Source organism: Centropristis striata, chromosome 20 (genome assembly GCF_030273125.1).
Source record: "Centropristis striata isolate RG_2023a ecotype Rhode Island chromosome 20, C.striata_1.0, whole genome shotgun sequence".
Lineage (NCBI taxonomy): Eukaryota > Metazoa > Chordata > Actinopteri > Perciformes > Serranidae > Centropristis > Centropristis striata.
This window is the reverse complement of record NC_081536.1, coordinates 13608962-13626289: the sequence shown is the minus strand read 5'-3', so window position 1 is coordinate 13626289 and position 17328 is coordinate 13608962. Positions and strand designations below refer to the sequence as shown.

The following is a 17328-nucleotide window of genomic DNA, read 5'->3' as shown; positions in this document are numbered from 1 at the left end:
CGGCCTGTTTGATATATTTCAGTGTGCGAGTCTTTAGATCAACTAGAATAAGGGTTTCTGAATTAAAGTCACCTTTACAGCAACTGAAAATGTATTTTGTTTCTTGAGCGATGGGGCTGTACATGGCTTTTGCTAGAACTAACTGGCAGTGGTGTAAAGTAACCAAGAACATTTACTCAAGTACTCACACTTCAGTATTTCTATTTTCTGCTATTATATCCTTTAACTCCACTACATCTCAGAGGTAGTTCTTTTTTTCTTTTCACTTCATTTGTCTGCCAACTTTAATTTTCCCAGCTGCAATATTAAATGGATCAATAATTATAATCCAGTAATATATTCTTCCAATATTAGCTATGACCTGGCCAGGGTGTAACCCACCTCTCTCGCATTGTCGGCTGGGATCGGCTCCAGCGCCCCCAGTTAGGATAAACGGTTACTGATAATGAATATTAGCCATTCTGCATAATGAGTACTTTCCTTTGTGTCTTCAATACTATATTGATACAAACACTTTTATACTTTTACTGTAACATTTTCAGGGTTCCTACACCTTTTTCAAAGTCAAATTCAAGACATTTTAAAACATTTTAAGGTGCATTTTTAAGATTTTCGACATCTTACAGCTGTGGTAGATAAATTTATATAATGTATACTGATTACATCACTTCATCACACCACAAAGTTTCACGTTTTAAATTGCCACCTGTTAGTATTTTTTTAAATCCTATTTTAAAGCAGCTTCAAGCAGTATTTTATTTTATTTTCAAGCAGTAAAGTATTTTCCAGGATTTCCAGCACTTATTGGAACTCTGCTTGTATATTTTTGATTGCATGGCTTGTTACAGAGCATTTCGTAACTGTGGCAGTGCTACGTTTACTGAAGTAAAAGGTCTGAGTACTGATTCTAACACTGCTAACTGGCAGGCTTTTAAGTTGTATATTTTCACAATTCAGTGCTATACTTAAGACCCTGCGAAACCATGAATGTCTACAAAACTTGACACGGTTCTGGTTTTAATGCAAAGCACTTAACCTTTACTTGAAAGAAGGTAATATACATCCTGGAATTACAGATAATAAAGATACATTATGAGCAAAATCATTTCACAATGAATATCATCTTTCCTTTGCATCAACCAAGAGAGGAGTGCGACATTATCTACAGTTTTTGTTAGGAAGAAAACAGTGAAAAGCACACCTAATTCTGTCAGCATCTTTACTTTATGGTACACTGTAAAAAATGTCATCTATATGCAGTAGTCCACATTATTGACCTTGATAACAAAAAAGAGAAAAAAAAACAATTTGAAAAAACACAAGTTCCATGGTTTTCTTTCAACTAAGTAATTCAATGCATACATTATAAATAAATGTAAGGGGAAGAAAAAAAGTTCAAAAACTACTACAAGCAATATTCCACAATTCCAGCATGGCTGAAACAATAAGTGGCCGTAAATCCAAACCCTATACTTTGGAGTGTGACCACAGCTTTTACAAAACCTTAAAGATACTGTAGATTCTTCAAGCTGGTGTGTCTGAAACTCATGCGTAACACTTCTGGAAAAATCAAGTTAAAATTGCCCTTAAAATTTGTTCCGTGAAGGGATAAGTTGCCTACCATGTTTATCTGTGAGGTGACAAACTGTTTTTAAGGAGTGAGAACTCAGCATGAGAAAAACACAAGGGTGTAATAGTTAAGAAAGGGATTTTTTTGCAACTCCAAGCCATTATGTACTGAAAAAAAGCTTTTTTCTTAGCAAAGCTAGGGGAGGTCACTGGTATTAATCACAGAACTCTTCAACTCTAAGAAGGAAATCATTTGTGTTCTCTCGCTCACATGTGACGTTTTGAGCCAAATACTCCTTTCAGGCCTCCTCCCTGCTTATAACCATCACCCCACTGGTTTCCTTGTGTTGGGGGAAGCTTTGTCTGTACACACTATGAACAATTCTCTTTTCAATAAAAAGGAAAAGACACTACAGTAGTTGACAACTCAAAAATTATTATTGTGATGATGCGGTTTGGTAATTGTTTAAATCTACAGCAAGTTGAAATGAGAGTGGAGGAGTTTTTCAAACGGAGTACATGTTCTTGGTGGTGGATCCACTCTTGCTGGATGTGTCGTCATGTGACTGGTAGCCAATCATGGCTTTGATGGGAAGGTTCAGACGCTCTTTATAATTTTGCCTGCGGAAAGACAAGAAATGCTATGTGAGGACTAGTGTTAACTTAATGTCTCCATCTAGTGGTCAGCTTCGGTACTGTATCAATTGTACTTGACTTTTGAACTTACCCTATCGTCATGATGGCTTCCCTGTTTTGGCAGTTGCTCGTCCAGATCGCTATTTTGTCACCTTTAGGTCTGACGTTGACCACAGCTCCGCACACATCTTCACTTGCCTCATCGAATGACTCACCGACTAAACACAAGAGCTGCAAAATACACAAATGGGACACAGTTTATAAATCAAACTGTTTCTATCATAAATCTCAACTGTTAAGAAGATAAAGGCCCAAACACAACACCCCCACCCCTAAACCTGAAGCACTGAACCCTCACAGATTAAATGGCATCACCTGGTAAGTTGAAATAGTATAATTAGATATGGGACAGCTTTTGGCAACATATCACACCATGACAATGCCAAAACATGCTAAGCAGAATTGCTGGTTTAGGTTTTTTAATTTTATGGTTTGTACTTTTCGCAGCCAATGAATTAAAGGGATTTGAACAGCTCTCGCCTTACAGAGTGGGGGCAAGAGAGGCAATTGTCAAATAATCTATTTAACCGTTTTGACAAACAACATTAAATAGTTGTGGTTAGGCTAGGAAAGGCAAGGCAAGTTTATTCATGAAAGCACATTTCAGCACCAAGCCATATCAAAATGCTTTACATAAAACAAAACCATCCAATTATAACAGTAAAAAAGGGCATGTAGAGACGATTAACAGCAGTCATTAAAGAGCCAGGAGAATCAAAATAAGCAAAAGATAGAATAAAACAAGTATAAAAAACAGCACAGCAAAGTGTGCAGAAATATGCAGAAAGTATTCAAAAAGGGCTCAACATGGATGCAAGAGAGCCACCCTGTACCGGGCACGTTACAGCCGCAGAACGGCTCCACCGCGGTTATGCTCCGTCTTCTGCCCAGCGTCAATTCACACCGGGCATGTTACAGCCGCGGCACGGCAGCATAACGAGCCAGCCGTGTACACGCGAGATAACGAGAACACGCGATAATCCTGACCATACGGGAGACCGCGAGATCCCGTGATAAACTCTTATTTATACAGTCTATGGATAAACTGTGTGTATAAAGTAAACAACAACAACAACAACCAACAGCTTACTTTGCTTCTCTGACGTGAAAGATCTGTTGATCTGACCATCTATCCTTATAAAAACAATATGTTATGTCATAAATGATTGTATGATGTTCCACTTCAACAATCAGTCTCTTGTTGTCCGTGTCGCTGATCCTCTGAGACCCTTTGATTGATTGATTGCTGATCTGGTGCCCCGGTCATAACATAATGTTGATGTGAAATAGTTTTAGGCTGCATGAACTGCGTATTGTGTTTTATTTTGAAAGGGGGCGGAAGTGTTTTACGTTGATTCTGAGTCGGACTTCCTGTCTGGTGCGATCTGCTCTGTTGAGATTTACGCGGTTTGGCAGCGGCTCGCGGAGAAAATAGAAGTCCTACCTAATGCTCGCGGAGAGCCGCGGCTGAGACGTTGCTGTAACGTTACGCAGCGCGCCCGGTGGAAATGCTCTCATTGATTAGAGTGTTACCTATTTGCAACGGTGACCGCGGCGCTGCCGTTCTGTGGCTGTTACGCGCCCGGTGGAAATCAGGCTTTAACCTTCACACCCTTATGGGAACATGCTGCCAGTCCATGAGTGTGGACAGAGGGATTCTTACCGTCTCCATCCAGTAGCGGTCAAGGTCATTGTGTCTCTGTTGCTTATTGAGAGTCATCAGCCATCGACCCCCCAGCTTGTTCCTGTCATCCTCCCACATTGGCTTGATCCCATCCTGTCACACAAAGTCAGAAAGCTGTTAGATACTTCATTTATGGTTTCTTGAAATTGTAGCACTCTGATTTGCGGCCACAAGTGTAACTCTGCTGCTCAAAGGAGTTTAATTTTACATGAAACATAAAAATAACTTTATTTTAAAAACAGGCCTTACCTTAAATAAACAATAATCGCAGCCAAAGCCAAGTTTGCTTGGTTGCTGTATGTGGTTGTATAATCTGTAAAGTAAAGAAGTTTTCAAAAATTTTGACTTCATGGTTAAGATAACAGGTACATTGACAAATTCAACATAAACTTAAAATAGGCTACAGTACACCACTGTTTCATAGATCTGGGCCTCCATCAGCATTATTATTTAGAGACAGGATCATTTTTCTTCTTGCCTCAACATGCATCAGAGTTTAAGACTTATTTTTAACCATGCCATTTTTCTAAAATGCTCCACATATTCCCCTATAAAGTGACTAAAGCATAATTACATTGCACATTTAGTGAAGAAAACTTACGCCCAAAAGTCTTCCACTGTGTCAAATTTGGAAATGAGACGCAAGTTCTCTGTCCAGCTTTTGCTCTTGTCGTTTTTGAAATACCACAGGGCCCATCTGAGAGAACACACACAAACAAAACCTTGTAAAGAACTGTGGAAAAATGAGAATTACAATAATTTATTTATGTTCCAGAAAGTCTCAGTAGTCTGAGGAAATATCTAAAAAGGGCATTTTCTGTGAGTGCTATTATGGAAAACAAAATAATACCGACAACAGCCTTAAGCAAGAGTTCCAATACCACAGACATGCAGCCGATTTCACAACAGCTTGTTACAAAGCATACATTTTGATGCAGAAGAACAGAGAAAGCCGGCCATCATCAGCGCTACAAGTGCAGCCTTTGTTTGTGACGGCTGCGGTTATTCTTTCATCTATTCTCAGGATGGATGGGGCTAACAGGGGAGGGCTGAGGGCAATGAGAGGACATTAGCCGAACCCTGTGCCCTCCCCCTCCACTATCCCACAACAGCACAACAGTAACCAACCATCAAATGTGCCCTAAATACAGATGTTAATACACAGAGACAAAGAGCATGAAATCTCCTCCTACCATGTAGCAACTATTCTCACTGCCACACATTATTACACAACAGCGGTGGAGACCAGACAGCACACAGGCGTGACTCCTCTAATGAACCCAGACGAGGACATGGTTTTTTGTTTTTTTTATCTCACTGTACATGTCATGTACACAAACATGAAAGACAGTAGGTCAAGTTAGTCATTCATTTTTCTCAGACCAATATGAGGCGGACCAATTAAAAAAAGGCTTTAAAATCCATTCAACGTTTCATCAGGCGTGGGTGGTAGACTGCATTGTCAAACACAGGTGTAGCCATCTTGGCTAACTGGGTGGTTATTTTGAAATAAAGGCAACACAAATGGAGACTAAACAAGAACAAACAATGTGGCACAAACAGGCTGTTACAATGTGTAATGGTATGAGGACAATGTGTTTTAAAATTACAATATTTTGATACAGACAAAAGGATTGCTTTGTAGCTAGAAAAACAATAGATATTAGGCTCTTGCAAATGCATTGTTCAGTGTATATGTCGGACAATAAGTAACAGGAAATAAGGGCCGTGTCTGAATCAGAATAATTGTATTCAAGTCAGATTTGGCTGTTCAAAACAAAAACAAAACTATCTGGCAATCAGAAAATCCTCTGTGTTTAAGTGGTGATTTCAACCACATAAATGTGTCCCGCCACAGTCTATATAGGGCTGCTACAGGTTCATAATGAACCAAGGGATGCTTGGTATGCCAGGTTCACCTCGTGGGACCTTTACGAGCAGTTGGAGCACGGAAAGGCTCTGAGTGTAGGTTGCCAACGACTCTGGCTGTGAGCTTTCCTGCACCTCTTGACTAGACTTGGTGCTCGCTGCGCCCTCTCTCCCTGCTCCCAGTCCAACTGTCGACAGTGAGCAAGGGGACTGTGGTGATGTCGGTTGACTTTTTTTTACCAGGTCATCATCATTCAAATCTAAAGCTTACAACTCAGTTCTTGTTTGTTATTTCCAAGCGTGCTTGCCCTGCTAAAATAAAAATAAAAAACAGCTTAACTTGAATTTCACGTCAACCTGGTGGTCACCGACAAATGATTGGACTCATCTACTTTCAAAAGGGTAGCACTACAAAAAACTATCAGCACAGAAATGCCAAACTAGATTTAGTTACAATGCCACCTCACTATCAGTTTGTCCTCCAGAAAGCACAGACAAGATGATCTTCAATTAAAAAAAGCTTATTGTGAATTTGAGTCAAATAAAAAATAAATATAAGGCATTATTATCAAGATTGTTTATGTTACATGCTTATTAAAAAAAAGACATTGTGAGCAGATATTTTGCAATTGGACTTTTTTTTAATTTTTTTAAACTCCCACATTTTGACATCAGTATCAGCCTTAAAATTCAGTTTCAGTCAGCCTTTACATTCATAGAGAAACTGTAGGTCAATTTTTAACCCTTAAAAGTCAATTTAATCCATTGACTTCCCTCAAGAAAAGAACAGCTATGTCTGGAACTAAAACCACGAGAGCATAATCATTAAGAATATTGGAGTTTTTCATTTTAGCCCATTTAATAGACTGTATATTACCACAGAAGATTTCCTCAGCATACTACTGGTTTTCTGAAACAAAATGGATTCTTCCAAACTGTTTAACTGTTTGCTACCATTTATTTTAGTACCATATGAAAATCTGTGTTGTAGGACTTGAAATCTGAAAGTGATCATTATGTCTACTGATGTTACAGTGAGGAAACAGAGACATGCAGCCTGTTCAAATCAATCTCTAGATTCACCTTCACAACGGTTGACAAAAATAAAAGCAGATATGATATTAATACTGTTGAGGTGCCAATCTAAGAGAAGTTTCAAGTCTCTGCAGGTTAACTATCACATCAAAAGTTTCCCCCTCCCCCTGAGACAACTGACTAAACCTGAACTGCTGGTTTGAACACACTGGGTGGCTTCTTTTTAAACATGTAAGGCCACATAGAATTCTTGCCTTGAGGTAGGAAATTGTTTTTATAATCTTTATGTCAAACAACAACTAGATTTATCCAACTAACTCAGTCATCCGCCTGCAGAGCAGAGACACTAACAAGATGTGTTGCAACTTACGTGTACAATATACACTCAGTTTACAGGTTTATAGGTAAGCCTAGCTAAAACTAATGCAGCAACATAAAAAAAGGTTATAATGTTCAGTTTTGTTGAAACTGTTAAAGAGAGCTATTGATTCAACTTAATGTTAATTTAGGAGGATGTAGTTTGTGATTCTTAATTGAATTGCATGATACTGACTGGTATTTATATCATTTTGTATACCCCATCAATAAGGATATACTGGAAAACTGAGTGCATATTTGTAAAAAAAAAAAAAAAACACAATCAACAAAATGCTAATTAATTTAACTGGCCAGAACTTCATATGGTCAAATCCTGAGGAAAGACAAAAGCAACAACACAGAGCCCTCTAACTGAGACATCCACAGTGGAAGCATCAATAACCCAACCACAGCATGTTTAAATCAGATCTGAGCGCCTAAAGCCAGAATGGCTGGAGCGGCAGATGTGGACAACCTTGACCTCTGAGGCTGTGCTGAACAAGCAGAAAGGCCTAGAAGTGACTTACGAAGTGAACCATTCAGCATTTCCTAAACCGACTGTACAATGCTCCTGAATAGGTCATCACCACCACAGAACTATGATAACATTTCCTAAAGGACAATAGTGGACAACAATTGCAACACTAACATGCAGATAGGAAGCAAAATTCTTCTTTCTGTGCTCATGATTTAAACACAAAAACAGCTTCCAATTATGTATAGTTAAACTGAAAATTATTTTATTGTTTTTATTCATATTATTTATTATTATTTTTACTTTTGCAACAAAATGCAAATGACACACTATTTTTTTCAAGGCTAAATACAGTGCTCTGAAAAAAATATATAATCATTATAAATTAAACAGTTTTAAAAAGCTAGTCAACACATCTTCAGAATTACTACGGTAGTGGTTCGTCAAACAACTATTTATTATTTAATTATTATATAATAACAATAAATAGCAATTACCATCTGTTCTGGGAGTATCCAAATCAAACATGACAAGGGGTAAGTCAAAATACTTTACTAATTTGTAGTGAATAACATTCAAGGATTGCAAAATCAGTCAATGCCCCTCCGTCATTATGCTATATATGCATATTGCTAATTAGAGAAAAACAGGTGATATACAAACTCTCCAATCCACTCATATGTATAATTTATATGTTAACATATAAAAGACTATTGATCTTTTCTAAAAGGGGACTTGAAACCGTACCAACAATTCAGTTTTACTGCCTTTGCCTTACTAAAGAGCATACGTGGTCTTCTTTATACTGAAAAATACTCCTACATCTTGTGTTTTATTATTAGTTTACTTCTAGCCTCTGTCCTGTTAGTTCTGTTATGCTGAAACTGTGATATTTTGATGCGCATCTTGTGAGCCACATTTTACAAAAACACATATTTGGTGCTTTTTAAACAGTGTTATCAAGCAGACAGATTACAGTATTTGTTGCAAAATGCCACAAAATCTACATTAATGTCAAAGTTTTGATGATACAAAATGTTGTTTACATTGCAAATTCTGTACTATGATTAGTATTGTCTAAAACTACAATAGAGTCAGAATATTGCAGCGCGTTTGTGTGTGCACAAGCACCTTTCAGTTGCAAGTTCCTGCCAAACACAGCAGCTGTTTTATTCTCACCTGTTTTGCAAGGGGTGTTTGATATACTGCTCAGGATTCGCAACGACTGGGGTGTCAGTTTGTTGTTCTTCAGTAGGCTCAGGTGCTTTCTGCAGAGAAACACATACAGACACATCATATACCTTCTCTGAATACAAAAATACCCATGTCAGTCTCATCCTGTAGGTCCGTTGATCACAACCATACAAGTGCAGAGTTAGTTTTATGCAAAGCTGAGGTGATAGAGATGTATTCACATTTTTATTAATCTTGAGATATGAGGCAAGATGTGGCGTTGTGGTTACAGTTATGTAACATTGCACCTAAAAATGTCTTCTCCTGGTCGAAAAGTAATTATAACAAGTCAGGGAGTGTTTTGTTAACCTATGCACCTGGTCCAGCTGAATAAATACCGTGTCATTTGCAAAAGCCTTCAATAATCGTGGTGTTAATCGTGAATAATTTGTCACATTTTTAATACATGTACACTATTAGCAGAATCATCTGCCAGATAGAAAGTCACATCCAAATTACAGTTATTCATTTTTTTAGAGACAAAAGCTACTACATAAATAATAAAATATCCCTGTACACGTTAAATTGTCGCATTGTCGAAATCTAAGTGTTAATTTTGAAGCAGGCCATTAACTCAATTATTTAACAGCAGTGTACAGCTCTACGACGTCAACATTTTACCATTAACAGCTCACAGAAACCAGCTATACTTAGGTTTGTAAATGAAATACGATAAAATAAAAATTAAAAAGGGAGTAAAATATGCGCCAGCGCTGTTCGGTAAGTTAACATCGCTAGCATTAGTTTTAGCAGACGTGCTAAGCTAGCTACAAGCTCGATACACACGTGTCAAGATTGTGTAAATTGTAATCAATAATATCGCAGTATGAGTATATAAAGGTGCTGATGGTTGATTGTAATCACCGGGATATTGACTCTAATGTCGAAGTATATTAAAACAAGTGACTGATTGTAGTTTGAATGAACGACGTCCAGTCAGTGAGTCCCTCCCTGCCAACAAAGTCTGATCCATCACATTGCTGTGCTAAAGGCTAACTGTGATCCACGCCGACTGACACATCTGTGAGCCGAAAAACAGCCGCTTCCTCAAAATCATAGCTGCCGTTTCAAGGAATCGAAATTATAAAACAAAGTCACCAGAGATAGTAGAGTTGTAGCTGTTATTTAAGGCAGATTAGTCGATTTTTTTTCAGTTATCTTCTTGTCTCTCTTACCGGCTCGGATGTCGCCATCTTGACAGTAGAAATGTTCTGCCCGTTCAGCGCTTCTGCGTCACACTCCAGCCACTCACACGCCTACGGAAGCCGCCGACGTCCAGCTCACTGGCGAAAGGACACGAATCACAATCAATATGTTTAATCTAGATCAGGGATGGGCAACTTAAATGCTGAAGGGGGCCACAATTTTTCATGGACACTACCACAGGACCACATATAGGACCGTGCACTTAACCAGATATGATGAAACTGCAATTTTAAATATGTTAACAGTGAATTAACTTAACATATTTCATGCTCAAATGCATGTATAACAGTATAAATAGGAATACAAAAGGCTTGAAGCAAATAAAAAATACCCACTTAATGTTATTTTTTTTTCAGTGCAAGAACAGCAGACCAACATTAATTGCAAGAAGCATTTTTTTTTTTGCATTTTTACACTACACTTTTTTTTTCAGATTTCATGCCCAAATGCATGTAGTTGTTCTGAGGGCCACTTCAAGTGAAAATAAGAGTCTAAAGTCTAAAGAAAGTCTAAAGAAAAACAAAATAGCATGAAACTTTGCCTTCTGATGCAAAAATATTTTTTATATAAATCATTAATCGCTATAATGATGTATAATCATTATAATGATTTTGCAAAATCAAAGTGATGAAATATTAAATATTAAAAATAAATAAATAAATAAATAAATAAGCCCACAGAGGGTTTGTATCTCACCTGCACATGCATTTTCTAAAATCATGTATTTATTCTGTTCAGCCCCTGAAACTTTCTTGCTCTGACCCTAAATATTTAACTTTTTATTTTACTACATGTTTATTCCACCTGATAAATTCTTAATTTATATGTTGTTGCACATATAATAACTAATTATTTGTATTTTGTGCACACAAATAAGTCAACTTTCTTCACCCTGCGGGCTCCATAATTCAACATTCTGAAGGGGACCATTGCACAATGAGTGCTTTTATTTTTAATAGTTTAAGTACATTTTTGCTGGAAAGCAATCAAGTGGAGTTTTGAATGCAGGACTCTTTACTTTTTTAAATATATATATATAAAGGACTTTAACCTGGTTACTCTACATCTAATCTGAGCAGCAGGATGTATGGACCTCACAATAATGACAGACACAGTATGTACATTTACATTTACAACTAATCTGATGTCCAATGTTTCTTCTGTTTCATTTTTGCTAGTTGTTCATCTGAAATAAATAGAAACAAATCCAGCCACAGCTGGTGCCAGGCTCTATTCTGGCAACCATGCCCTCAAGATGTTTGGCTCTGATGTCTTACACTCTTGGGGATCTTTGGCAGAATTAGACAAGTCAAGACAAGTTAATCTCATTTATATAGCCCAATATCTCGAGTCACAATTTTGCCTTAAGGGGCTTTACAATCTGTACAGCATACACCCTTCATAGTTTTTGTCCTCCTCAACTGTAATGCAGCGTCCCTGTTTTTCCCCATGACAAACTAATGTAGTGATATTGAGGTGAGGTGAGGTGAGGTGAGGTGAGGTAAGGTGAGGTGAGGTGAAGTGAAGTGAGGTGAGATAAGGTGAGGTGTTCTTTCCAAATATTACATGATCAGGCATTTGACAGATAACTCCACAGAGAAGCTGCAGTATTATGTAGTATTGATCCAGAGCTGAACTTGAGAACTCGGAGCTTCTACAGCAATTATAGTGTATGAATGGACAGCTTGTTAGACAGAAGCCTTGGTTTTGTATTGTTGTAGCGATTTCCAAGTTTCTTGCTTGGGAAAAACTTGATTTGGTTCGTAATCATCAGTGGTGGGAGAAGTATTCAGATCTCTTACTCAAGTAAAAACAGTAATACCACACTGTGAAATTACTCCACTACAAGTAAAAGTCCTGCATTCAAAACTTACTAGTAAAAGTGCAAAGGTATCAGCATCAAAATGTACTTAAAGTATCAAAAGTAAAAGTACTCATTGTGCAGAGTACCCCACTCACTCAGATTGTTATATATTCCAAATGTATTTGTGTATTATTATTATTATTGATGGTTTTTTTTATGTAAGCAGCATTTTAATTTTCTCAAAGTAGGGCTCATTTTAACTACTTAATGTGCTGTTATGTGCTTTAATTTATATATATAAAAAACATGTCTTATCACTTTAAATTTCTCATGTTTTTCATGTTAAATTTAGACCTGAAAAGTAACTAAAGCTGTCAGCTAAATGTAGTGGAGTAAAAAGCAACACATTTGCCTCAAAATGTAATGGAGTAGAAGTATAAAGTTACATGAACTGGAAATACTCAAGTACCTCAAAATTGTACTTAAGTAAAGTACTTGAGTAAATGTACTTAGTTACATTTCACCACTGGTTTCACATTTCATACAATCCATGCATGAATCCTGAAAAAGGAAATTACATCATTTAAATTACAGGAATATAGAGATTTATTTGTGTAAGACAGGAATGTCAGATGAATGCTTGGGCTGTTTTTGTTGATCAACAGTAATAAAATCTCAAGCGAGAGTTCATGTGATTGATGATGCACATGTGATTCCAATAATTTTCCTGAATCCTCACTGACTCTTTTGCTTTTCAAAATCTTCAAATGTCCATACATCACCAACCTTTTCAAGGAATTTACTGTTTATAGAAAGGTCACATAACTCACTCCTTAAATTCTCCACGGATTGCGTTCATGTTGTCATCACTTCAACTTCATCACTCCCAAATGTGACTAAATCCAATTTCAGTATTCAAGCTCTACACTGCCCAGAACTGTGTCACTCCCTCCTTCACTAATTCACAATTCACCATAGTTGACTTTATAATTACCCGTTAAATGAGATTTCATCACTCCATCACTGACAGGAAACTTGGTCATGCATACATTTTACCATCGAGACTTAACTCACTTCTTTGTGAATGTTGTTATCAAATCAAATGTGTTGTTGGAAAGCAACTACAATTTTGCTCATTAAGTTGGAATCAAATATTTTTTACCTTTTTCCATGAAATAATTGTGACAATGTGATTTATTCTTGACAGATAAAGGTTTTATCTTCTAAAAACTTTATTAATCAATCTCTTCCAAACATATCACAATGTAAATGAAACCACAATTAAAAGAGGATTGCGTCTGAAAATTAAAATTATTCCAACTTTACGAGAAATTTAACTATGGCACAGTAAATACAAAATAAATACATTTCGAATGAACTCCTGAAACACTTTTGTGTTTGTTGAAGTTGATTAAATTAGTCATCTCACTGAGTCAGCAGCAAACATTTGGGAGAAAAAGAAATATGCATCATATTACCAGTTCTGGATACAAACTGTACCAAAACAAGAAGTGATTCAGACGTTAAGAGGACAAAGTCGAAATTACTGAACTGAAATTCCACAGCAGTGAGTCATACAGTATGCTAGTGTGGGAAATTGAGAGAGAAAAAAAGACTTTTGGGCTTAAAAAAAAAAAAGAGTCTCAGGAACAAATTAGTCAGCTTCATATGCAAGAGGTAAATATATCTATGTCTATATCTATATGTACACACACACACACACACACACACTCACACACACACACACACACACACACACACACACACACACACGACAAATCAGGACAGAGGAAGTCATGATCAGGTCCAAAATATAAATATGACTTTATTTCACAATCCCAAAAAGAGATCAGCCATCCATATAAGGAATGCTAAATTTAGTCTCTTCTCAAGTCTAAACTGGATATATTTTGAGCAACATACAGTAATTCAGTTTCAAAATAACCAAGATCATCCTTTGTCTAAACACCATAAACAGTACAGTAAAAACAATATGGTTCACATACATATTTACACATTTTCTACTAATAAAAGTTTTTTTTCATATTTTTTAATGCTGGTGCTGGTTGTTAGTTCCTCGTTGATACAAAGACTTTCATGTGGACTGACAATGTCCCCCACAGTAAATTAAAAAGAAACATTTACAAATGGATCTTTGTCATGTTTAAACATGTTAAATCAAGTGATTTAAAAACAGTTTACATTCATTTCATTTTGTGTGTGTGTGTGTGTTGTAATTTTTGAGAATTGTTGCAGAGTTTGCTTATATGTGGAAGACATTTGAGCTCTAGATCTGAACAATTAGTTGCTTGTTTCTTGAAAAACAACATGATAAATGGTGGAGACATTAATGCGTCTCAGTCTGTCAGCCAGTAATCATCCAGATAAATTATAAAACCACCTTTGTGTTGAAGCATATATCAGATCAGTGTGTGCTGAGTTTTATAAAAAGCACCATGCCATCACTGTACAGTATATAACCAGGTCAAGTCTATGCATGTATCTTGACATCTTGTCCTATTAGCACCAAAAGGAAGTCAAAGTGTTTGAAAGACCGACATGTTTCTCACAGGAAACATTATACCACCAGTGTTAGTGTGAATATCAGTGAAAGGTCTTTTTCAGTTGTGCTGAAATTTAATTGATTAAAATGAAGAGCTTCTCTTTCATTGGTAATAAAAAATAAAGATCCTGATTCACCAGGAGTTGACACCAACCCCCTTATTCAGACCCTGTAAAAAAATATCTGTAAACAAAGTCTTCACAAGGGTCGAGCACCCGGAATCGTCTTAGGCAAATGTCTGAGTGGGATCTGATGTTTGAGTGGTTTTCCAACAAAAGAACAGAGGAAGAATAAGAAGAGTTAGGTTGGATTATTTAGCACCGGCTGACACAGTTGATATTCAAATCCTGTATGGACATAAAAACTGATAATATTCTGGTACACTTTGAGATTTCTGTAAAAAACTAAGGTCGTATTAGCACCATTACAATAGGTTTTTAAATCCTATTATCACATTTGTGTCCTATGAGAGATTTTTGAAAATTCCTTTTCCAGAAGGTGAACACAAGTTAAGAGCTAATATTATAAGCACTTAATTGTTGCAGCATTTCACTAAGCCTCATTATGCAAAGTTTTGAATTTCATTAGATATGTATGCCATCTTTTCATCAAATAGATTCAAATCAATATGCAGAACTACTGTAAAAAATAAAACCGGGTTCATGCTAAACTGTCATATATATCTCTATCTGTACATACATATTTAGGCCTATGGATTGGGACCCTTTTCAAGTTAAGTTTAGGAAAATAAAAAAGTGCTTCTTAATATGCCATACATATCTGTGAATAAAAAACAAACCAGACATGGAGAAAATAAACGAAACCGAATAAGTACATTTCTCTCATCGACTGCCAACAGAAGTCAAAGGCAGCAGAAGGAAAAGCACGATGCTACATGTGACAATCTGTAGTAAATATATGCACAATATTAGTCTACATTATGTGATGTAAAGAGTTTTTTTAACAGAGGTTACAGTGAGAATGGCACCAACGTAAAAAGCCAATGAGATTCGTCTTACGAAAAGCGATCTATTGGCTGAAATAAAGAGCATATTCCTACTGTACAACGTAAATTCTGAGCATCAACACATAATGCAGGTTATCATAGAAATCTTGCAGTAAACAGGCTTACACCAGGAATTAAATAGAAATCGTTATGATCAGAATAAATAATCACATCTTTTTTTGTTCTTAATCATGTATATAAAACCAGTTTAAAAACGTCTTTAAAATGCTTCAAAGCACCATCTCTTTACAATAAAAACACAGAAACTCACAGTTAAAAAGCCAACAAACTTTGGTCTTCCTCATCGCTTTGAAGGCAGAGACGAAGAAGGGCAAAGTCGACAAACAGGTACTAGAAAAGCACAATGAAAACAACGTAAAAATGAGAGTAGCAGTTTGAAGTTGATTGAGGTAAGGCAGAAGCACAGGGTGTAGGAGTTTTCTGTGTGTGTGTGTGTGTGTGTGTGTGTGTGTGTGTGTGTGTGTGTGTGTGTAAAACATGTCGACTAAGTCCAGCGATTGTAAGGGCCCGTCACTTGTGTAAGAGCATAAGGGGACACGGTGACGACACCGTCCCTCGGTAGAGTCCACGCCTGACGTGTGGGGACATTCATGACCCTCCTCGTCTCCTCTGCCTCCTCCCCTGTCTCCTCCCCTTGCTCCGCACCTCCAGCTCCTGTGCCATGTGTTTTGCCCAGGCATTCCTCCATCCTTAATCTCTCAGCCTCCTCCTCCCGCTCCCGTTCCCGCTTGGCCATTTTGGCATCCCACATAGCCATCCCGTGGCCTGGCTCATTTAGAGACTTGTGCTGGTAGAAGACCAGGGAGATCCGGGTGGGGTGGCTGCGGTTAGGCTTGAGGATCGGGGTGGTGGCGTGGAGCTCCCGGCGCGCACACTCTATCAGGATGGAGCCATGTGACGGTGCCACGGCGACTCCACCTATCTCGTGGTCCAGGAAGTTGTGCTCGCTGTCTGACCACACCTCTTCCTGCTTGATTTCCTCTGGTTCAAGTGGGGGAGCTTGTGGGGGAAGGGGGAGAGATGAGAACGGAGAGAGGCCATGACCCCTGACCTCTGCTGCAACATCTCCTGCAGCCCTGTGGAGTCCGTTGAGCCTGCTGAAGAGGCCCTCAGAGGTAGGTCTGGGGGAGAAGGAGGAGGGAGGAGGAGCACTCCCACTGGGGGAGGGTCTGTGCAGAGGAGAGCAGTGCACCTCGTTGGGCTCAGTTTTAAAAGTACGGGGATAGTCACTAAGAGCATTATGTGGAGGTATACGAACACTCTGGTCACCAGACGCTGGAGAATAACCATTCACAGCATCATTTATTGTCTTATAATTAAGAGCTGAGCCATTCTGGCCAAACTGGAGGCCAGGCAGGCTGCGGTGGGTGGGGGAGATGACCTCGTTCTGGGGGGTGACCCCTGCACCCAGAGTGGGGTAGCTGCTGGTGCTCTGGTTGTAAGTGCCGGGTGGAGTCCTCTCCGGGGGGAACCTTCCAACGCTGGCAGGTCTGGGTGGTAGTCTGTATGAGCCGTAGAAGCCTTGTGCCTCTGTGTGAAACATAGAAAATAAATGTATTTCTAAAACAGAATACAGCATGTGTGCACTTTATTTAAATGGTTACACTTAAGTTGACAGCATTCGTTTCAGAGTTAGCTTGAGTCTCCAAAATGGAAACAAAGAGAATACAAAAAGAGAAATAAAGTCAAACTGGACAGAAGATGAGAAGGTTGTTCTCCTCAGAGAAATATGGAAAAAGCAAGCACATAATCCAAAATTAATTAACCCAGCCATAACAAACACACACAAGCAGTAGATGTGGCAAGAAGC

The 17328-nt window shown here is 38.0% G+C and overlaps 2 protein-coding genes across 2 annotated transcripts in view; both read right to left on the bottom strand.

The window, feature by feature from the left end:
• Nucleotides 1–1000: 1000 nt before the first annotated feature.
• eif4e1c (eukaryotic translation initiation factor 4E family member 1c) lies at nt 1001–10222 on the bottom strand. The gene is made up of 7 exons (XM_059359651.1): nt 10094–10222; nt 8865–8953; nt 4551–4646; nt 4199–4262; nt 3929–4042; nt 2297–2436; nt 1001–2190 (listed from the first exon to the last, which is right to left on the bottom strand). Exons 1-7 carry the CDS (start codon nt 10109–10111, stop codon nt 2076–2078), a joined length of 636 nt encoding a protein of 211 aa, XP_059215634.1. The 5' UTR covers nt 10112–10222; the 3' UTR covers nt 1001–2075.
• Nucleotides 10223–13728: 3506 nt separating this feature from the next.
• Nucleotides 13729–17328, bottom strand: part of tet1 (tet methylcytosine dioxygenase 1) — a 34246-nt gene continuing 30646 nt past the window's right edge. Inside the window, exon 12 of the mRNA XM_059359390.1 lies at nt 13729–17048. Within this exon, the coding sequence (XP_059215373.1) occupies nt 16003–17048 (1046 nt within the window). The 3' untranslated portion in view covers nt 13729–16002. The remainder of the gene's footprint in view (nt 17049–17328) is intronic.